A 24,142-nucleotide genomic window follows, 5' to 3' on the forward strand; every position below is an offset into this window, starting at 1 on the left:
GAAATACCTGGGTTTCCTGACACTCCAGTGGTTTCAAACAACACTTCCAAATACAATAAAATAAGCTGAATTGTGAATTTTCTGAAACAAACAGGCCTTTCTCTTCCATAAGCCACATGCAGTGCCTTTAGCTGTCAGGCAAAATGTTCACCTTTTTCATTTGGATCCCAGTCTAACTGGGTGTAACACAGAAATCTAAGGAATAACCCCAAACAATCAGTATTCTTGGACATGTCTTCTCCTACCCGTTGGGGACGGCCGGGAAGTCTGTGTGTTTAGGCACTGACTGCTGCCAAGACGTTCAAATAACACTAACATGGAAAAAGATTCCAGACAGAATAAAGAAGAACACTTTTTTTTTTTTTTTTTTTTTTTTTTAAACATGCTAACATATTTCACATTCTTGCACGGGTGGTTGAGGCAGGGCCTGGATGGAAATTTGGAGACGCTCGATAAACTTACATGGTTGTAATCAGCAGTTGCTCTTGAGCCTTTGGTAAAAAGTTAGTAGTAATTTAACTGATCTGTCGTTTTATATATCAGACCGACTAGTCACTGAACATTAACAGACTATTTCCTCTGAATACATCTATTAAGAGGCAACGCCAAAACGAAAAATCTAAAAGGAGTTAATCCCCTGTCCAAGATGACAGAATTATTAAATTCAGGAGACAAGCTTCCATTATCAGTTTGACAAATTAAAATGCTGCATTTAAATGCACAAATAGTAATTCTGGCAACACTATCGTAAGAAAGCGCAAGTTATGTTCAAAGTGAGCATGCATTGCAAATGAAGTTTAGCAATACTATACTAGTACTACCATCAATCATCCAGAGTTCTGTAAACTAAAAAAGGGGGAAACAAACCCTTAAGTATTTGGATTATTAAGTTTATAAAAATCACCCTAGTCATTTTTTAATGATGAGATGAACAAAAAAAACAAAACAAAAAATAAAATAAACCAGAAAAACCCTCCATAATGATTAGTTTCTACCATGTTGGGCTTTATTGCCCCCAAAACCTAACAAATGATACATTCTCGAATTTTTCTCACGCTTTCTTCCATTAAGACGTATTTTTAAAAAAATCTGTTGAACATTAAATAAAAAGGAAGGAATAGTGGTCTCATCCTAATAAACATCACCCGTGCATGAAATTGGCTCTGAATATTGGTTATAAGCCACGCTGACTCACATCTGAAAAGCTCATGTGTGAAGAAGCAGAGCTGCCTTTTACTTCTAAATGTTTTTTTTTTTGTTAAAGGTGGTGTAGAAAAAACAACTTGATGGGGGATATTCGTATCCGACTTCAAGGTTGCGTTTCAGTCACTATTTGAGTCGTTAAAATCCTCCTGCATTAAGAAAACTGCAGGAGAAAAAAGGCCAGTGTTCCTTTTTTCTTCTCTAAGGAGAGCTCTAAAAGTTTTGCGTGCATGTAGGTTCTGTGAGGAACTTTACATGCTGCTCAGTCTCTCTGCACCCCCCCGTTCCTTCGCTCCATGCACTCATTTCCCTCACTGTTACCGCGGCGCGCAGAGGCCCGCGTCTGCACATCTGGGACGACTTAAATGGAGCTGCCATGTCTGCTTGGCGCTGCCTCGGCCTGCGTGGTCGGCCGGGGAGGAGTGACAGGTTTGAGATCCGCTGCAGGTATTGAATGCGCCCTCCCCTCTATCCCGAAAGTGCACGTGCACACAACCCCCTGACCTTATGCAGCAACACTATGAAAGGAGATGTTGGGTGGGAAAAAATGAAGGGAAAGAGGTTTAAGATCAAAAGAAAGGTATTTAAATAGAGGGGAGAAGGTGCATGCGTAACCTGTGCTCGGTGTGTTTCTGTGTGTGTGTGTGTGTGTGTTTAAACTTCAAAGGAGGGAAGGGAAAAGAGAGCACCCCTCTTGCATTCCTCAAACCTTTCATTTGGAACAATCTCATATCCATTAAGTGCTCCCCTCCTTCGGAAGAAAACAACTGCTATTTAGGGTTCACTGACCAAAGCCTTACTAATTTGTAATATCACTCAGGAACAAGTAGCATCTTAGTTAGATAAAAGGGACCAGTTATTTTATTTATAACCGGGACAAAATACCGACATGGTGTTTTTACTTAACTCCAAAGTAGACAAATGTACCCCTGCGGTGCTTTCTATTTAGTTTTGCTTGAAAGTAACCGACTGCGTCCGCCGTGTTAAGATCCAGCTGCCCCTCCGCTGATCTAACACGCGTGCGCACGCACACACATGCACGCACGCATGTAAGCACGCACACACGTTTCAACCTCAGAAAAACACATGCTGTTCATTTAAGGGGCACAAAGGCTTCCCAGCCATCTGGCCCACAACTACCAGCCTGCAGTAACTGTTCATCCTCAATGTAAAGATATAAATAAAAATATTCAAATAAGGCCACCATAGGATATTAAGTGAATTAAAATCTTGTATGGTTTATTTAAGCTATCTAACAAAACGCAAAGGTTGTTTTTTTTTTTGTTTTTTTTTTGCAAAAGGGGATAAAAATAAGCATCCAGCGTAAAATTTTGAACATAAAATACATCACACGACCATGGGATTTTTGTCTGGCATATCCTGCATATCTGCACTGTCACAACTCACAGCAGCATTCCTGGACACTAGGTTTCCCACCTGTCTGACCTTCTGTCTCTTTCCTGTGTGTGTGTGTGTGTGTGTGTGTGTGTGTGTGTGTGTGTGTGTGTGTGTGTGTGTGTGTGCGTGCGCGCAAGATTTCAGCATGACAGATAGCATGATAACAATGGACAGACTGATTTTAAATCCCCTCAAGTATGAAGAAACAAGATGTACTTATTCCTTATATGCAAACTTCTTGTATCAAGGATTAGATAACGCGGTGATGTATAATGCAAGATTAGACTGTGACTTAAAGGATAAGGGAACATGTTGTAGATAGGTGTAACAGTAACACATGACAAGGAGAATCAACAGGTCAATGAGTTATTACAGTAATTGGGTAACAATTTAAAACAGCCAAGCATTCCGACCCAAATAAGGCCATGCAAGCAAGAGTGTACAATTAAACCAGGGGGGAGTTCAACCTCAACTTAGATGAATAATTTAGCCTAAACATCACTGATGGATCGCTGATCTGAAATCTCCTTTTCTAACAGAGGAGGAAGGGTGACTTTAGGGGTGGTCTCCTTGGGCACCAATCAATCCTGGGGTGCGAAATGTGCAAGGATTAGCTTCATGTGATGGGAAGAGTTTCTGGATTAACGCCTTCATAATGAGGAGTCAGGATGAAGACTCAGTGAGGAGTCAGAATGCTCAGAGGAGATGAGTAATTGACAGGAAAAAAGCCTTTTAAAAATTCTTAATAACATTTAGTCTTGTCAAATATTTTAAAATTTTGACATTGAATTCAAATTGAAATGAAGTGACTGTCAAAACATGTGCCCTTTTAACTGTTTCATTGATTATTTTTTCGGCTGCATCAGAATCTCCCATGCTGCATCTCTCTCTTAAACCCCCAAATACAAACAACAAAACGTATCTTAATGCCGTTCGGACCATCAAAAGCTGTTTAATGATCCCCGGGTTGTATAATTTGCTTGAAGAAGAAAACCATGTTAACGGCAGTGTGTGACTATTGTTCATATGAGCTCCGCTCAGAATTCCGGGGGCAAAAGGGCCTATGGTTAATTTGTTCTGGCTTGCTGGCAGCTCCGAAAAGAATATGCCATACTGGGCTCGGAGATGTAATGAAATGACGCAGCGACGAGGGGTTTCAGCAAATGGCCGTGAAAAAGGGCTAAGAATAACAAACATACGCGAGGAGAATACGGTGGTTTCTGTGGAGGACGGGGGGAATATACAAACATAATATACTGTATAAAACAGCCGAAGTGGAGCAGCTCAAGCGCCTCAACATCTCGCCCAGTGTAATTACAGCTATCACAGCTCAAATATAAGAGCTGACTTGGAGTGTAAGAATACCGTCAACACTGAGATTGCATTGCATAGACAGAGCAGGGTGTGTGGTTTGTTTCGCTTATGACATTTTTGAACAGTGAAGAAAAAGCATGCTATGATCTATGACTTTTCATGTACCCCTTTCCTGTGTGTGTAACAGTTTGGAAACCAACAGGGTTGACCTTTAAAAGAAAAAAAAAAAAAAAAAAAAAAAGACTAATTTTCATGGTAAGGCAAAACAGTGGTGTGGTGCTTAACGCTGTCGCCTCACAGCAAGAAGGTTTGCTCTTTGATTTCAGTGGTTGGCTTTGCGGACTTTCCATATGTTCTCCTGGTATCTGCATGGGTGCTTTTCAAGTTCTCCAGTTTCCAAACGCATGCAGCTGGTTTAGCAAAGGCTATATTGGCCGTACTTCTGAATAGGAGTGAATAATATGTCTCTCAGTGCGGTTCTGTGATAGACAGGTGATAGGCCCAGGTTAAACCCTGTCTCTCGACCATTGACAGCTGGGATTAGCGTCATCCTGCCGTGAAGAATTTTCAAGAATGGTGATTGACTTAAAGATGTGAATGATTTTGACTAATATTTATTGGCTAATTTTATCTGGGACTTCAGAGCACGACAGAACAGACAAAACCATTCACCATCACTGTGACATGACCTTTTGCAGCTTAGTGATGCTTGCTGGCACATTTTTTCTCCATTACTCCAGGTGAGCCATTGTTACACGGTTCAAAATATCCACGAGATTGCATTACGCATTACTAATACGAGAGTCATAGATTAGGTTTTGACGCGTCTGGTGTCGCACTCGCTGCTGCCAGGCTCATCTTCCCTAGAAGCATTTCTAATCTGTCGTGGGCTGCATTTGATAGACAACAAGCAGACTTGAAGGATTACATTCTGCTTGCTGTCAAACACAAACAAACTGTAGACAAGCCACAAAATGCCAGAGGAGATTCAAGCAGACAGATAAGAAAATGAGGCAGTCGAGGGAGCAGACGGTTGCGGATTTGAAAATTGAGAAATTTTCTTCTCTAAACAGGTGAAAAGAGTGACAAACCGAGCTCCCTGCCTGGGAGCTAATTTCCGATTCGTTCAACTTCGGGGGAAGCACAAAGGGAGACAGGAGAGACGGGAGAGGCTGTCTCCCATCAGACGACGTGCTGAGAGGGTCTTACATCAACACACAGGAAAAGTGATCCTTTGTTATGAAGTCGCCTCCAGAGACATTCATCTCATTCACACCACGGGCAAGAAAAATAACCCATTACATTACAACTCGATTTATAAGCGGCCAGAGAAAATGTTTTCTCCAAAGCCCTGAATGAGATCATTTTCTTTCATCATGCAGACAAATTTAGAAGAAGAGGAAGTCAGAGAAGGGTCAACTGGCTGTAAATAATAGCTGGTAATCATCCTCTCATATTATCAGGTTGTGCTTTGAATATTACACTGTTCCCATGTGTATCCTTTCATTAAAAGAAAAACAAAACAAAACAAAACCGTAAGAACTTCCAGCAAATACCGCCAGCCGAAAATATTCCTTGCAGTCAATCATTAGCTATAAATATTGGGATTGGAAAAAAAAAATCTGAATTCAAATTTTACGGTTTTGAGGGTCAAGGGGGGACCATTTCAAACAGTCTGGTTCGGACTTGTGAATTTACAGCAAGTGCCACAACCTGATAACTGCTGACCAATATTTACAAAAGAAATGCGTTTCATTGAAAGGATGGGTAAAGGTTGTTGGGACTAAAAAAAACAAAACAAACCTCAGGCCCACAGTCTTGGGCTGCTGATTCGGTAATGAAGTCTTTAAGTGACTCAGAGGTTGTGGTGCTTTGCCTGCAGCACAGGATCAAAATACACCTGTTTTACACTTGGCCAGCAGGGGGATTCAGAAAGCATTCTGCCATTATGGCTATCTCTAGCAGATAAATCAATTAGCAATGGGGTTTACAAAACCCTCCTCGAGGCCAACTCAAGGCTGAAGGAGGATTTTCACCAGGTTCGGTCAAAGTTTTAGTGTGATTTTCTTGTGATGATCAACAGCCATAGGTTGAAACTGCACGCCGTTCACGCTGGTGTGTGTTGGACTGAAGCATTAGAGCCAGCACCCTCAGCGACCCCTATTCAGCCATCAACAAAGGTCAATGAAAAGCCCCTTCCTGGCCCCTAGGTGAGGGTCCCCCATTCTCCTGTTGTGTTTGGGTAAATCCCTGGCAGGCTTGGACAGGCCTTGCATTTACTCTCCCATCCACCTGTAACACACTCTCTTACACAATCGCACAGCGAAACAGAGTACTTCCTGCGTGTGGTGACACATATCCTTGTTCTTCCTGCTCCTGCGTTGCTCCGCTGACTTTATTTGTGATTCGCTCCATCTAGCTCCTTTACTCCCCTCCTCTCTCTCCTTCTGTGTATGTGTGGGAGTATTTCCACATGATCTGTCAAGTGTCCATTGTTTCAGGAAAACTCTGGGACACAATTCATATCAGGACAAGAGTCAGAGCCCATTCCTCCCCTCCTCCGTTCCTTTCCTTCCTCTCTCATCCTGAACTGCTGAGTTAGCCTGATTCAACCACCAACTTGTGGCACAAATGTTTGGGGGGGGAGGGGGTAGTGTCTTCTCACGGTGCGTTTGTCTACTCCTGCCAGGCATTTGTGAGTCAGCTCAGGACCAAGTGTATTTTAAAGAAACCCACGGCCTTGGGCATCATCTAATTATGTGTAACTTGATTAAATAGCTGCAATCCAGACCTTTGGTTGCATCTGAAATCAGCTACTTTGCAAACAGGTTCATCTTTGTAAGAGTGAATGATATGCTTAATGGACTGTCATTTCAAACATTGCCTTTCCTTTCATTTTACTGAGACGGAGTAATATAAGCTTAAGTATGATCTATTTCAAATGGGCCTTTTCCTTTGGCAGATCTATGAGGATCAGATGTACATGATGTGATCCAGAGTTGAAAACAGAGAGTGCCAATAAAGAGATTTTCTGTGAAATAGAAAAACTCAACATTACGACATGATGGCTGATATGCGATGGACAACCAGCACGATTAGCTCATCTTTGCTATCCACTCCAACACCGGGATCTGCAATGGCTTCTGTTGGGCTTATTGCCAGCTCTGGTGATGTAGGATAGCCAATCACAAACACTTCCATCCTTCTTTCTAGCCAGTCATTGCCTGACTGCCCACGTAATGGGTGAACAATTGACAGACTGGTGAGGGGCATGACCGCTTGTCTCATTGTTTTAGCCCCATGACCTATATACAGTGCACTTTTCACTGGCTGTGTGTGTTATTTCATTTCTTGAGAGCAAATCCACACTTGATAGTGTAATATCAGCCCCTAAAGACCAACTAAAACCTTCAAAAAGGAGATACTTTATAGGGCAGTTTTAATTCATAATGCTTGGCAGCGACCGACACCGCCAAAAGTCTCTTTGTCTGATTTAATGTGGAAAATAGGAACAAAAAAGGGCTTCTGATTTTGCTTCTGCTTCTCCGACAAAGTTCCAGAAATTTAGGGAAACAAGGTCTCACTGATCACAAGCCAAGGCACACAAACATAAATAGAGAGCGTGTCCTTGCGGCGACACAGTTCAAGAGTTCACACACGACACACTTGAAGCACTGTGGCTTTTCACGCTAACTGGATTGAGCTCTGGATGGTTTTTCCTTGTGGGGCAGTGAACTTTTGACAGAGGTCATCAAATGGGGAAACTTAAGGACTTCACATGCTTGGTGGTTGAGCAAATTTGTTTTCAGCAGATGGAGTAGGTGTGTTCAAGCAACGTACAGTATTTATAGCATGTAGACCGGGCAGCGTCACGGTAGCAGGGTGCACGTCAACCTCCACCCAATCAAAATGGATGTGCCAAGGTTAATTATTTCACTTTGATTTAAAATCCAGCAATAACTTTACTGTTAGAGTGGGTTAAATGAGGCTTACTTTATAACCAAGAGAAACTAGTTTCTCATGTAGCCAATGTCACGAACAGTGAGTGCGTTTTCTATGGATAAGCTCTTCAAAAGTCCTTTCTTTGTAATTATGGATTCCCAAAATACTCTTGTACAAAGGGGACGCTAATTTGACTTGCTAGTTACCGAGGAATCATCCCGGCTTATCTGGCCCTCAAGTGAATGCAATTCTTTTCAAACCAGTGTGTTTGCGTACATTGCAGAGAGGTAAAGTAGGATTTCTTCATATGGACACAAATCCTTTGCTAATGCGTACAAGATATGTGTAAAATTTGTATGTGTGACTTTGCATTTTCCAGTGTAGCAACCATTCACCAGTGGTGCAAAGGGAGAGCATGCCTGGCCCTGCCTTCCAGCAGAGCTGTAATTAAGGCAGAGCTGCAGAGAACGCTCTCATTGCAAGCAGCCTCTGAACAAACCAGCTACTCCTCCCTGAAAAACCCACTAACACCCACCCGGTGTCCAGATTCCCGGCTCTCACAAACCCCAAAATCTTCACCCCTTCTTTCCCTAGGCTCGTGTTTGGTTCTAAACTTGGCCTGGGAATTTTCCACTGCATTCTTTCAGGCAACTGTGGCCAGTACGGCTTCTGTCCTTTCTGAATGTAAAATTATAGGGACGAGGTTGAAAAAAAAAAAAAAAAAAACTTGGGAGGAATGGTATGACATTTCTAAAGACGTGCTTTGAGATTTTCTCACTGAGTGACAGAAAATATTAATACTAATATTTGTATGGGCAATATTATGTTATTAGCAAATTAGTTAACACACATACCCTAGGCATGAGACTGACTGTGAGAGTTATAAGAGAAAAAAAAATCTTATCAGCATCGCTAAAACCCTGATGACTGACTTATTATGTATCCTGCTAACCTCAGGTCAATCTGCATGCTCATTTTACCCTAGTCAAAATGTGAATACACATTTTAGGTGTGAAACAGAAGCAAAGGTTTTGAAATAGGAATGGTAAACAAAACAGAAAAACCTACACAAGGAGCACAAGTCGACGTTTTTGTGTGTATGTTTTAAACAGACCATCTAATGCTAATCCCTTCTGAAGAGAGACACACCAATGACATATATCATAACATGGCTCTTCCATAATAAGAAAAAGAAAATAATTTTATACTTTCTATGTTAGCTTTAGCTGTACTTTGTAGCTTCATAATTGCCCCTTGGGGGCAAAGTAAGTTTTTTTTTATTTGAATTTGACTACCTCAAATGAAACTACAGAGATATGCAACCAAAATTTTAATGTGTCTAAAGTAATATATTAATACATAAAGTTTTGCCCAAAGTAGCAAAACTATTTCTTTCTAAACTTTGTTGTAGTTACAGAAAAGAAGTATAAAAAAGTGCAGGGTGTTTAGCAGCCTTGTCTTGTTTGAACTGCTGTCAAAATATGAATCGTGTGTTGTGGGAAGAAGGAACCCGAATCGAGTAGATCGTATGGGTTAACTCAAGTGCCTGGATTCCCTCAGAGATTTCCAAAATGACATCACGACAAAGACAAAACACATAAACAAGGAACAAAAGCTCCACAAGGAGGGGAAACTGAGAGTTACACATGTCACAGGATCCGATTACCCTTTCAAGTCACACGGCGAGGAATAAAAACATGGGACTGAAGACATTGAGAGCATGTTTTCTCTCTTTGAAGGTTCATGCAGCTAAGGAGTGGTCGCGGCGGTGGCGGAGGCTCAGGAAGTTGTTTGTTTGTCCCCAAAGGACTGGCTATATTCATCACCATCTAGCAAACAATATACAGAGCATTCATCTGCAGGCGTATTTGGATGCGGAATTAGGTCAGTTTCAAAGGAGCCATGGGCTTTTGGTGAATTGGCGTAGTCATGCAAGAAGCCTTCAAGGTGTGATGGAATCCCTTCATTGAGATGAGATGTGTGTGTATAGTGCACAATTTCAGATATACACACACACACAAACCAATTCCATCCTGCAGAAAATGTGCCCTTTAAGTGGAACATAAAACACATTGTGCTTGCTGTCTTCTGATCAATACCATTCAACTATTTTTGTCAATTTACAACCCCATTAAACCTAAAAGAAAAACACTGCTTTGCCTTTTAATGTAAAAATCTATTTATAAAATGCTCATCAATAACATTCAACAGATTATAGAAGGAATGCTGCACCCTGACAGACACTCCTGTCCAACAGTGTCTGGAAATTTCATCGTGGGGAGGGTGGGCAGGGGAGGGGCGGGGGACACGGTTCAAAGCTTGGTCGTAAACCAAAATGAAAGCAGGGCCTTAGGAAAACACAAACACTAATATGAGTTTGCCAAGCACAACAGACCATGCAAGTTTAATTAAAACTCGGGGCCTGCCCTCGTGAGCTTCAAGAACGGAGAGAAGGGTTGAATATTAGACTCGGCTGTGTTTTGGGATGAAGATGAACATGTGGGAGTCGCTGGGGAAAGGATTTGAGTCATTATATAGGGCTGGAGGTTGACGAAACGGGAATCTATTCGTGCACATAAAACCGCAGGCATTAATAAGATGTGGACATGCTCGTTTCCGGCTTCCTGCTTAGGTCGCGTGTGGATTTGGGTAGATGGTCGTGAACGTGTTTGTCACCGCCACTGCCAACGGACACGATTTACAGCCTCATCCATGCTGGTCCGTGGCAGCTTTGCAGTCACAGGCACTAATGGGAGGCAGCAACCCCATTCGACTTGGCCGTCGTTGCTCTGTCCTGCTCCTGGCAGGCGCGAGGCATCTCCATCGCACTCTGGCTGTGGCTGGCATTGTCTGAAGGCATGCCGAGACAAGGCCACACACAGGTTTTATTGCGGGGCCCACACACTACCTAAAAAAAGGTTTTACGATGAAGAAATGTTTTTCCCCGTGGAGAAGTAGGATTTATTTGATATGGCAAAGAGATGCACAGGGGCCACAAGAGCGCACAGCAAGTGGGGGAAAGAATTCCAACAGCGACTGGGCCTAAAAGAACGTCTCCCTCGCCCTGAGATGAGGCATTTTCAAAAGGCAGAATGTTCTCATGCTCCTGCCCTCTGAATGTGGCCCAGATGTGTCATCAAAGTATCAGTTCAATGCTCACAAAGAAAAAAAAAAAGTTCTAATAAAAGGCTTTTTGTCTTGAACAGTACATGCCATTTACTTTTACCACCTCTGCTTCCCCAGGATTTCACTCGTCTTCAGATAGTTTCTCTTATTTCAGTCGGGTCAGATTGCAACAAAGGATAACAGCCAGACCACAGGATGGAGGTGGACTCAACCTGCCCAGTTCTCTCTGCTTCCTTCCTTCTCACCGCCTGTCTGTCTTTTTCTCTGTCAGAGCGACTCCCCACTGTCTGCAGTGGTTTTCTCTCCCTTTGCCCTTGACAACGTCTTGGCTCAGCTGTACTATGAAAAGAATGAAGTGTATTTAGCATCTAAAAAAAACAACCCAAAAAATAAAAAAAAGGTCTAGTTAGCAACTAAAATCTATACTGGCTGCTGTTTACTGTTGGCATGTCTTTGCTGGTGATAACAGAAAGCATATGAGATGGAGCAAAGAAATACACAGAACGGAAAAAGAAGGGAAAAACCAGAGGTTGGCTGCAACTGACAACTGATGTCTTCGTCTCCTGCAGGGGAGAGACAGGAAGTCCGGAGCGTGAAGCTATTTCATTGCAATCTTAACAGGCTTCGCCCTAAAGCTGGAGGTCTGCGTGGTACCAAACTCTGAGGTCAGGGGGTACAAGGCTCACTGATTGACACCGGCAAACAGTCACAGAGAATTTAAAGACAATAAAACATTGCCTTCGCATGACCAAAACAGATTTGCTGCTATGAGAAAAAAAAAAATACTATCAGTCTCACATCCATTCCAAGTAAATGGCTCAGTGAAAGGCTTCCCGAATGCAAGTGATTATGAGATGAAATAAATAAATAAAGATGCACGCTGGCGGGAATAGATCCAATATTTCTTGCAACAATCAAGGGGGACTTATTTTGATCCAGCGCCCAAGGGCTATATCAGCTTTGTGTGGTTTTCCTGGGATAAAGTCCCAATGCTAATTACTGGGGTGGCCCTACCCCTTGTCTACACGGATCAAATGCTGTGGGGTCAAGCTTTCACCTATAGCTACCATGACTAAGCACTGGCATGTTGACACTATTCCATTGATTGAGGAGAGCACATGGACACCAGCAACACACACACACATGCACGCACACGCGCGCACGCACGCACGCAAACGGTAGCCCTGAGCCACCGTGCAGGAGAAGCAAGGTTCATCCAGTTGGTAACTACAAGAGCACACACACGACCAAATGTTCCAAGACAAGTAAATAGGAACAAAAAGGTAATGTCATCCTCAAGAGAAGTGAGTCACAGGAATTTTGAAAGGATTACATATCTACTTGCCATCCTTTTTTCGAGAGGAAATTAAATATTTTACCAATTACAATGAATCCCTGAAAAACACAAAGCCAGACAACAACAAAAAAAAACACAAGCCCTGAAAAATGTCTCCATTTCCTTTATATGGACTGTAACCTTTTCAGGCATTTAACTGTAGTCATGCGGAATTAGAGTTTGTGGATTTTGTGTCATAATTACTTCAGTTTATCTTACACTGTAATAAGTGTTTGACTATTATAAACGAGTAAACAAGAGTCTTTGAGCCAGAATATATTTTGAAAATAGATTGTAGCATTGAAAAATTAGCATTTCCTATCAAACCATGATTCTACCACTGGGGTTGACAGTGAGCAAAGATAAGTGACATGATTTTTCTACAGAATAGCATCAACCAGTGAATGTTTGTCAATGTAACTCAAACGATCGCAGTGTTGGTGCTTCATACTAGCCGTGTATGAAGCTTTGGCATACGGGAGACTTGGATGATGCACCAGCAACCCCATGATGCAGCATTATGAGAAAATAGCAGTGCAGGATCTTATCCTCTTTGCTGCTAATGAAAGATTGAGCCCATAGGGAAGTTTTTGATTGCAAATGGCACGATAATGAAAATAGGTGGACAACCCAACTCTCTACAATTATAAGCCTCAATTGATTTGGCGCGTAAAATTCAAGGTGCTAAATTCTAATATCAGCAATAATTTGCAACCAAATACAAAAAAAAAAAAAAAAAAGTATTGTGAATTTACATATTACAACTTTCTCTTATTGATAAAAATGAAAAGTCTGAATTTTTCAAGTTAACGGAGGCATCATGTGAAGATGAATAATATATCAAAGAAAAAAAATATCCGTTAGAAATCCAAAAGTTCTCCTGTTGTACTAAAATAGATCTGAGTTTAAATAGAGCCTGTAATCATAGCACACAGAACTTTGTTCTGTTTTGTTGAAACATATTACTATTAATAATATTGAATTGATGAGAAAACAAACAAAAAAAAGTCAAGACAGCCTTGTGTGGAAAGAAACCATGCCCTTGATTTCCAAACAAATGTGCTGTCCAAGTTGCTGGGAAACAAAGCTGGTCTGCACATTTGGTTCAGCTTTGACTGGCCGAGTTTCCTTCGAGCTCACCATCTTCTGTCTCCGGCTCCACGATGATATCTGACTGTCTGGTTTTCACAGGTGTGGGGAGCGGCGCGGTCACTGGAGCCGGCATGGTAGATACAAAACCGTGCAGACAACCCTGGCCTTCCTGGTCTGCTCTATTTATTTAAACTTTCAGCGCTTTGCAAACAGGGCTCTCTTCTCTTTGTTGAAAGTTTAGTCTGTGTGCAGGCCACTGGCACAGTGCACAATATCTTTATTTTCCCTTAAAGTAAGCTTTCCAAACAAGTTGTGTGTTACGCTTGGATTGACAGTACATGTGGACCATTAATGTAATTACAGATAACATTAAATTCACCTAGACTGAACTTAGCTCTGCACGTTCTATCACAAAGAAACTATCAAAATTAGTAGTTAGTGTAGTGTGGGAAATCAGCTGTGGTTCTGCACTGTCGCCTTGTACCGTGTTTCTACCGAATTTACCCTCTGGCATTTTAACAGCGCATGGTACAGTAGAAATAGCTTGTTGTTGTATGAAAAAGGACAAATGTTGGTGAAAAGTAGAAACCCATGAGCTGAGTTGCTTGTTTTTTTTGTTGTTTTTTGGTCTGAGAGCCATTTATGTGGGACTTGCAGTTCCATGGGAAATCATGTGATTTTAGATATGACCCCCAACATCTGTTTCTTGAGGTGTACTCCCACAGTATAAGAAAAGGCTGATCTTGGCTTGAATTTAGTGATAATACAACCCAGATACAAAGCCAAGGCTGTGTAAATAATTGTTTTACACTGCTTCAGCTTCCAGTGTAAGATTTTCAAGAACTGTCATATACAGAAGTGACAACAGTGTCAAAAAACTGTTAAAAACTTCAAATGCAAAACATGGAATGAGGGAAAAGTGTAATAACTTAAAGTGGGTGAGCTGCTTATCTCTGCATCATGCAACAAAATGACCTGTTGCACAGAGTGACACTGGTGTTTTATTCCATAATGAAAATCTGTCTAGTTTGCAAACCTAAATTTGATCCTTTCTAAGCATTTGTACCAAAAATAATTGGTATGGAACAACCATACTTGGTTTCGGACTTTGGAAGCGCAGTACTTGCTTCTGCTGTTCTCTTTGCGATGGTCTCTTTGCGATCATGCAGTGGTTCTGCCCAAAATTGGAGGGAATGTGAGCCAGGTCAGTAGACAGAGCCAAGGTTTCAAGAACCTTGAACAGAAACGGTTCAAGAAGCAGAACCAATTTAGGGAGAAACAGCTTTAAATGCCATTTCAAATTGAACTATAATAATCGGATAACTTTTGGATTTAGCAAAATGTCAACTTTATAGGTTTGTAGGTGGCATGGTGGTTTTTACTTGACAAATCATAAACCTGATGAGAGTCCCAAAATTGGATTTGGCCATGCTGCCGTTGCCATCCCTGAGCAAATGGGCAGAGGATAAGAAATAGTTTGTATTAGTCCTTTTGGATGACCATTAATGTACGTCACAATATTGCATGAATATTGATGGGTCAACTATAGCTCCGTCAAACTTTGCACAAAGCTGGGAGGAGACCCATGAACAATGTTGTGATCCAAATTAAAAACAAACTTCGCTAATACTTTCATCAAAGGTGACGGTAATAACGATAATTATAAAGCAATAAACACCTACTTTTGATTACTTTATGACAGCAAGCTGCTTTTTGTTAAGTAGCAAAGAATAACAAGCCTGATTTCTCTCAAACACAGAAAGTAACTCAAGTAATCCATTAAAAAAAAAAGTAATAGCTTAGTTATATTTACTATGACTGAGAGCTGTGTTGTATACCGTGATTCTTCATGCAGAGATCACATTGAAAGGTCAGCTCTCTTTTGCCCCAGGTGGCAACAGGAACCTTCAGCTGGATTATTGTTATGTCTCTAGACAAAGGCCGCACGTGGTTGACTGATCAGACCAACAATGCCAGCCTAAGCCTGGAAGGAGGCTGTCAGGTGGATAATAGACACAAGGTGTAATGACTATTATTACACGGAACAGAGAAAAAACACACGATTTCCTGAAGGTTCTACAGGTAATAATTACTGATTTGATAATGAATTTGAGAGTAATTCGATAGTGGCAAGAGTTACTTAACAAAGAATATCTAAATTTTTTGTTTTGATGACCCTCCTTCGACTTTTAATCGAGACAGAAAGAGACACTCTAAGGGTTAGCAGACGGGTGGTGGTCCATTTAAATCCTTGCATCCCAACCAACACACACACACACACACACACACATTTATTTCATGACAAGTGTCTCAACTGAGACTGATTGGTGAGTCAAAGCGTCTTTGTGAAGGCATCTTTTTTTTTTCTACCGTGGGTGGTCTGCTGATGATGCAGTGACACCGAGGCTCACTCACTGATGACCTCCACTGGTACCAGCTGACACACACATACACACACACACGTACCATACTGGGCACAGCTCTTCTGAAACATAAGGTACTCACTGTTGCACACACATGCTTTTGTTTGGCGACTTACAATGCCGAGTGACTCATCGGAATCAGTCACAAGTGTGGACTTTCTCCTGAACCACATCGCCATGTCTTTGTCGTGTTCACACCACGAAAGCCTCAAATTTGTCGAGGCCACGTCTGCTCACCTACAAACGTTTTCTCAGCCGTTCTCTCGGAGAGAAAACTGGGATAAAATGGAGGGGACCGCTCGCGACGCCTGGTCACAATTAAAGCGGCATCTTTATTGATTGTGACTGTGAGCCTGTCAGGACGGGATGAAGTAGAGGTGGAAACTACAGACGACACTGACTAGAAGCTTTAGGAATGAATTATGTCATTATTTAATTGCGAATGATTTCACATAATAGCCACAGTGCCAAAAATCTGCCAACTGGAACCTCTGGAATTCACTAAAATCTTATAAAAAAATTCACCTGCGTATGGCTTGATTCTAATATATATATGATGTGGGAGCAGTCAGACTTTTACCAAGAAATAGATGTGTTTCTCTTACGTTATTAAAAAAAGCATATACTCCTCAGTCTGTTTAGTAAACATATTGGTTATTTATGGGACAAATTGTCTACTTTCAGAGAGTGGAGTTGAGAATCCTAGATCATGAAAGGGATGCCCTCCAGTTCTTAATGTTCTTTTACAGATAATCAATAATGTATTACGTGGAATGAGACTTGTCCAAGTGAGAAAACAGAGGAGACGCTTCTTCAGCCCGAGTTCGTCCAGAAGACAGAGGGCTTACGGAGAGTTCAGGAGAAGATCAGCGGCAAAGTCAAGCTTACCAGCCAACGTGCCTGTAACTACCTATGTTTTTTTAAGCCTCAGTAAACAGCATGCTAAGTCAATACCAAACTAATGCCAGTCTGCCTTGAACAGCTAGACCGTAAATGCAGCTCTTTTTTTCTTTTTTTTTTTTCTAAAAAGGCTTCCAAAACAGGAGCAAAACATCTGGTGCTTTTCTGGCAGGAGAAAAACCCCTACATGACTAACATAGCAATACTTTTAATATCATACTTTTTTGTTCGAGTGCATCTAAGGACATTAAATGTCAGCTTGTGATGTCAATCAACCAACCCAACTGAATAGCACATCCTCATAGTCGGTTCAGATTAAAGATTCAAGTCAAGACGGGTTGAAACTTGTGCGCTGGAACAATCTGAATCCTGCCAGTTCACAGGGCAGCAAGGACTGGAGACTCAGTACTGTTTTTTTGTATCTGCTGACTTCTCTTGCTTTTAGGGAAGCAGGATGCTTGCGGAAAAGCCAGGCGAGTATATGATCAGCTGCTGGAGACCTGACAAATAGTTGGGTTTTACACCGGGAAAACTTTCCCTGAAACAGATTTGTCAAACATTTCGTGCTGATGACGGTTGTCCTTTGTTCGCGTCTCAGCTGCCTTCCAATTATATATGGAAATAAAAACTTGGAGGACCGGTTTGATTTTTTGATCAATATCATCAAATGCGTTGATTTAGTTCCGACCGTGTGAACTCGCCTTGAATACCCAAAGTACTTGTAGCAGGAAATTTGCAACTGAGGCAAGCTTGTGCAGCTGAATCCACTATGTGACAATTAAAACAATGCCCTGGAGTGTACGTGTTCATTACGCACATTCCAAGAAGGACTGAAGGTATGAATAGACGCGAATGCTGATGGATTCATTTGTATGCAGTTTGGCCGACTGGCAGGCAGTCAAGCTCTGCTCCAAAGTTGGGATCAATGAGAGGGAGAGAGAGAGCGAGAGAGAGAGACCAGGGCTTGTTCCCATTCAGGCTACCGTGGAGTTGTCTTTGAACGAATACACACTCTCACACATGCACGCACACACAAATGGAGAGAGCTCAGTGAGGAGTCTCTCTTTTCATGCAGATCTTTTGTCTCTCAGTAATGTCTGGTATGCCGGGATGCAGGCTTTGCTCAATGACCTGATTTCGATGGGGCTGCCAAGGCACCGGCCAGTATGTGTGTGTGTGTGTGTGTGTGTGTGTGTGTGTATATGTGTGAGTTCATCTGCCTGCAAGCCCTTCCTCTGGATAAGTCACAGGACTTAGCCAGGCAGACAGACACAGACTGAAGCAGATCCAGCCAATAAGAGGACGGTAAACACAAAAATACACACGCCCAGACACACACAGAGCTTTGCGTGAAGTAAACAAAAAGGCCTTGAGTTCCCGTAGCGGGAAGAGAAACATAATTGGATAAGGAAATATTTCAGGGGGGAAACTTCTTTCAAGTCAGCACAGTAATTGTGGCCTGAGATGCAGTTGATGAAATAAATTACTCAAAAAAAAAAAAACAACAATTTAATAGAGGCAGGATATTTGAAAACCAATATCTAGCCAATGTTCATTTAATTGATTTTTAAGAGATTAGCTTTTGGTTTCTGGTATGAAATTATGCACTCGGGCTTTCACAATTAATATGCTTCGCAATAAACATTAGAAATAACAAATGGTATTAAACCTTTATTAAAAAAAAAAAGACCAACCTTGTCGCTGGATAAAGATCCTGAGCAGTGGGTGAGCTGTTGACACTGCCTTGCAGAAGTTGTCGTCGTTGTTGATTGGCAGCAGGTCGCCATGGACGTCAGCGTAGCCGATCATCACCTCCATGTTGGCGATGCGATGAATGTGCAGGATGAGCTTGTAGAACTCCTCGAACTTTCCCGGCTTAACCCGGTCCACGGAGAAACGGCGAAACTCGGCCCCATACTGAGGAGAAAGATGGAGAACGGGGGAATGGGGAGTTAAAAAGCGGCAATTGGTAGAAAAACAACGACGGAAGAGGAAACCGGAGAGTCTAGGATTATGCTTTCACCAGCTGACTGTCACATAGAACCAGCAGGATAGAGGCCCCGAGCTCCGTCAGCCCGGGATGCACAACTTCCCGAGGCAGCGCAGATGAACCGAATCAAAGTACCCGCTGTTACAACAATCTTTGAGAATTTCTTACAACGTCATATGTTTGCACGGCAGACTTAAGACAATTAGCAAAACATTGAAATGTGAGGGAGTTTGACAGTCACAGAAAAAATATCTGACAGCAAATCATCATCACAGTGGTAGATATTAGACTTCAAGATGTGGTGAGAAAAAAAATCATAATCTTTTAAATCCATGCTGAATTAATTCGTCAACTGAAAAGATTTGCTCAAAGATTAGCTTTGAGTCAAAATTGACTATTCCGAGAATATTCTTGAGTCCACGGTAAGATAGACTGGACTCCGGGTGAACCTGATGCATAAGAGCTATAAATAATATATCATCTGATCTGGTGTGTGTGTGTGTGTGTGTGTGTGTGTGTGTGTGATCATTTCTGCTTTGAATCTACATGTTACTTATTCCATCTATTACTTTAACTGATGCAAATAAGACATAATCTGTCATGTCAATCTCAGCTGAAACTCAATGGTTCTTTCCAAAGTCAAGGAATATTGCTTTCATTTCGGTCCCTCTTTGCTCGACAGTTGACCCCGTCGAACTCTAAGCAGGTTCCAGTCGTTTGTTTTTATATCTTTTTACTCACTGTGAGCTTTTTCAACAATTTACAGGTTTTTCCAAGTCCTAAAACCAGCAGTCCATTCTGACTTTAGCACTCACTCTCTCTCTCTCTCTCTCTCTCTTACTTACTTACTTTTAATTTTTCCTGGAATAAAAAACACGTGTCCATTTGACCCCAGTTTAGTAGAATATGGTTGCAATGGGTTCAGAACATTGATTTATGGCGGACCTGCAGACGAAACAACGCAAAACTTCAACCCTTTCATTGGTCAAATTAGAAATAACAATTCTGCAGCTGCACTGAGTACTGTTTTCCATGGCCTAGAGTAAAAAAAAAAAGGTAAAAATACATTAAAGATTTTCTTAAATGTTTCCATCCTCCTTTCCCTGACTTCTGTACTATTTAATTTTCTCAAAAAAAAAAAAAAAAAAAAAGCAGCCGTTTTTCTTCATTAACTTACATCATGCTTGTAACGATAAGGGTTGTAAAGATATTTGATTCAATTTTCCTCCCCTTAGAAATAGGCCTTTAAAAGCAGACTGCCTGCCTATTACTTGAAACTTTGTCCAAAACACAGCAGGGAAAGACTACAAAAAGAAACAAGAAAGGTGCCTTGTATAATCAGATAAACAGAAATATAAAGTGGTGGCGGCAGACAGCTCCGCCTCCCAGCCACAGTTTATGCACACGAGTGCAGACTTGGACAATTGTTCTGCAGCTTTCTTTCCCAGCCAGGTTGTCAAACCACCAATGGGGCCGCAGCTGAAGGTCGCAGCGGGGTCATCATGTGACTCACAGACGACCACGAAAGGGCTGGGGGAGAGTTGGAGAAAAAGGGGGGGATTGACCGATACTGCTGGGGCACAAAAGCTTGGCCCCGTAAACCACGGCCGCGGACAATCGGAGCGGCGGCTGGTCCCTGAATCACAGAGGTGATTTGCGGAGTTTGCTGCTGTTTGTTACTGTAAGAGGAGGGCGCCGATGGCGAAGGACGCCATCGTGGATGGACGGAGGCCGTTTGCCGCTCTACTGTAGAGAAGAAGGGAGGCGGATACATTAACCGGCACTCCTCTGTAATTAGAAGATGACACACACCATATATACAGTATGGTGTGTGTTTGTGTGTGTGGGGAGGGTTAACTGTAAGCAGGAGGAAGTTTTCAACCTCCATCTTAGATTCCAGCAAATCAAACTCTTCCACATAACATAATGACGCAAGAGGCTGTGGAACAGGTTTGTCCAATGGGATTTGATCGGAGGAATAAGGAAAGAGATGTGTCTCGGTGAGGGCCACTTCACACCGTCACATGTTGACCAAGAATCGTAAATAATCACACCTGTTTTTTTTTGTTTTTGTTTTTTCCAAGGAAACTTTGGTAAAAGTGTGAACCTGAATGTTCTTGCTCTGAGCGATGTCATCACCCCTGAACATGCTGTTCACAAACGAACGCGGCCCGGGGGTACGAGCATGTCTGGGCAGGAGCCGATTAATCACCTGAACACCGGTCCAAACCTAAGAATAAATCACTAAAAAGGTGACGTCGCTCGTCCAGCCGGCCAATCGGAGCCAGGGGATGTCGGCAGGCTAAAACACGCCTGAAGACTGACGCACCGGAGAAAATGAAGAAGTGGAAGGTGGCAGAGTTGGGCCTTCTCTGTACTTTGGAGAAACATTTGCATAAACGTGAAAACACGACGATAGACGGGAGATCAGGAATCCCCCGCCATCTCCCTGTCGCTGATAAGAGCTTTAGGTGAGGGAAAGCAGCTTTAGGCAGAGGATACTGGACACCTACTGCCTTATCCCTGATAAACTTATCACCAGTTTCCCCCCTGACAGAAGCAGACGTGAACCGATGAGAAGCAGACACCTGGTAGCCCCAGAGGCAGACCAAGCTACAAGGTTCTCACCTAAAGGTACTGTTCTGTTTTTCAGGACATTTTCAGACACAAACTCACTTCTCCTTCCTCTCCCCCTACTTTTCACAAACTTCCAGAAAACACCCCCCCTCGCCCCCAATCTTACTTTTTGTCAACCATTTTATTGTTCATATTTCTATTGTTTCTATCCAAAATTCACAAACAATTAAAATTGTTTTTTTGCCAGCTTTAAAAACATGTTTTGGACCATTCTGAACCCCTTTTTCTGATAATTTCGCGCTTGGATTTTCACACGCGATTCCCACCATTGGAAAAAATTGACTGTTTGGTTGATGTTCTCCAGGAGGCGAGGGAGATTTGTTTACTGCGGCGACTGCAGAAACTCGTCCGTGAAACTGATTTTCAGTGACATAAAATGGGCTGAAATCACCATCGCACCTCGAGTAAAACAAGGATCTGATAACAGGACAGGAAAATAGCTCAAAACAACATTTTCACAACTGTAACTAAGAGGATCCAAAGCTTGAAGAACAATCTGAAAAAAAAAAAAAAAAAAAAAAAAGCAGAGCATATTCATGGTTGCTCTATCAATTCATCTTCTTTGGCTTCGAGGGGTTAAGAAAACAAGATAGTCCAGATAAAAGAATTACTGATTTATACTAGAGACACACAACAAAAACCAAAACAGCATGCCGGGATCAGGATGAACTGTTGGGTAAATATGAGAAGCTAAGTGTGATATTGACGCCACCCACCCATGAATCATGGCGTTGGTGAATGTGAGGTGAAACCACAAGGTTTCATATTATGAGAGAATACAGAACCTTGAAGTGACGCAACTGCAAGTGAAGCACTACATCTGATCCAAAAAGGGAAATGTGACGTTTTACGACCATGACTCAGCTGTACAGTACGGCGGGGACTCGATAACGCCCCCGTAAACCTGCTTCCGGAGAAACACACCTCACATCTGTGTCACGCCCACCCGTCAACCATCCCAGGGGAACACAGCAAGCACTTCTCTGTGGATTCAAGGGAATATTGAGCATCCTTTGCGTGCATTCCCAGGCCCGGGCCCGTTCCTCCACCCAACCAGCCTCCAACCACAACCATCTCTGCGTGCAGGAAAACTCGCGGCGCGTCCCCGATTTTTCAACCACAAGCCTGTGATATTTAAAGTGAAGGGGAGGTGGATTTGACAAGGGAACTTTTAAGCTGATGTTGAGGACGTGTACAGCCTCAAGAACCTCACACCCATATTTTTTTTTTTTCTGGAAAACAAAACAGTCTTGATGCTCTGGATAGGGACAGTTACAGAGTGGGGTGTTGTTGCAGACAAGCAGGCTTTTAGTTGGTTTGATTGGCACTTTTACACACACACACACAATGCAAAATGCCTGCTGTCAATCAAAACTTCTAGTGAAATCAAAATATTTGACATTTCGTACTTAAAACCCATTCAGAGGGGCTCAATTCTGCGTCGTCCATTACATAACCCTGCACACAGATGATTCTCTACATCTGCACCCACAGTGCCCCCTCCCCAAAATATATACATATATCTATTTAATTCCTCTTCCCTCAGCCGCAGGGAATCTTCAATCTTTGTAGTTACGGTTAACAGTTAAGACAATTCATATTTCATTGTATTCTTATTCTTCCTCCTTTCTACTATTATCTATTACTGTTATATTTTTTTTACTTGAAACTCTGGCACAACAATTTCCTTCGGGATAAATAAAGTTATTCTCATCTCATCTCATCTCATCTAAGAGACGGCGGAAATCAAAGTTACAAAACTAAATCCAACTTATCATATCGAACATGATGCCTGTAAATAAAAGTTTTCATCTGTGTTTTTCTTTTTTTAATTTATATATATATTTTTTTCCCAGCAGGAGAGAAAAAGCCAAATCAGCACAATCTGCACGGAGGGGAGTCAGAGGAAGAGATCTGCTGCAAAAAAAAAAAAAGTCACCGACGGGGATAATGATTCAGATAAACAAGGAAAAAACAAACAAACAAGGAATAAAAAGTAAATAAATAAATTAAAAATCGGGTAAAGTTAAACCTCAGCGTCTGTGCGTCAAGGCGGGACACCCGTGTGAAGTCTTCATCTCCACCTCCCCCCTTTTTTTTTTACCCCAGATGTCCATCTCCAGCCCACCCACACCCACGGGAGCTCACCTTGCTTTTCACTTCCACGGCGTTGCAATCCAAGTTCCGCAGCGGCTGCGACTTGTTAAAGCTCCGGTTCATTTTCGCGGTTGAAGTTTCCTGGAAAAAAAAAAAAAGTTTCCCCCCTTCAGAAAAGAGGAGCTCCGGGCCGCGACTCTCCTTCTCGTCTTCCTCCTCCTCCCTCTTCTTCTTCTTCTTCTCCTAGTTCTTGCTGGTATGAAGTCCTGGCGCGTCGCTCCACGCAGGCGTTAGTGCGTCTCTTTTACTGTCTTTCTTCTCCTGCGATTTTCCTCAAATGTGCTCCGCCACACATGAGGGAGGACTTTCCGGGAGAGAGAGAGAGAGAGAGAGAGAGAGAGAGAAGAGAGAGAGAGAGACTCAATGTGGGGGTAAGTTTTCAAATGACATCAGCCCTCCTGAAATATGGGATCCTCTGATGCGTTCATGGACCGCTCGGATTTCTCAGCTTTTTTGCGATGACGTACTTTTCTGTTGAACTTTTTTTTTTTTTTTGTACTTTTGTACTTTTTTGTACTCATTTAAGGTCTCTGGAGACACTCGAGTCGATCATCGATATTATAAAATCGTGTGAAACCTATGAGTGTAAGTGGGTTGATTTTTTTTTTAAACATTTTTACCATT

The 24,142-nt window shown here is 42.1% G+C and overlaps 1 protein-coding gene across 1 annotated transcript in view; it reads right to left on the reverse strand.

The window, feature by feature from the left end:
* pard6gb (par-6 family cell polarity regulator gamma b) overlaps positions 1-23,902 on the reverse strand; it is a 32,884-nt gene extending 8,982 nt beyond the window's left edge. The window contains exons 1-2 of the mRNA XM_086177808.1: positions 23,510-23,902; positions 18,429-18,651 (exon numbers count right to left, since the gene is read on the reverse strand). Coding sequence (XP_086033934.1) covers positions 18,429-18,651; positions 23,510-23,581 — 295 coding nt within the window. The 5' untranslated portion in view covers positions 23,582-23,902. The remainder of the gene's footprint in view (positions 1-18,428; positions 18,652-23,509) is intronic.
* Between the last annotated feature and the right edge of the window lie 240 nt (positions 23,903-24,142).

This window comes from Fistularia commersonii, chromosome 30 (assembly GCF_037954325.1).
Source record: "Fistularia commersonii isolate RoL2024-O1a breed Wild chromosome 30, RoL_Fcom_v1.0, whole genome shotgun sequence".
Taxonomy (NCBI): domain Eukaryota; kingdom Metazoa; phylum Chordata; class Actinopteri; order Syngnathiformes; family Fistulariidae; genus Fistularia; species Fistularia commersonii.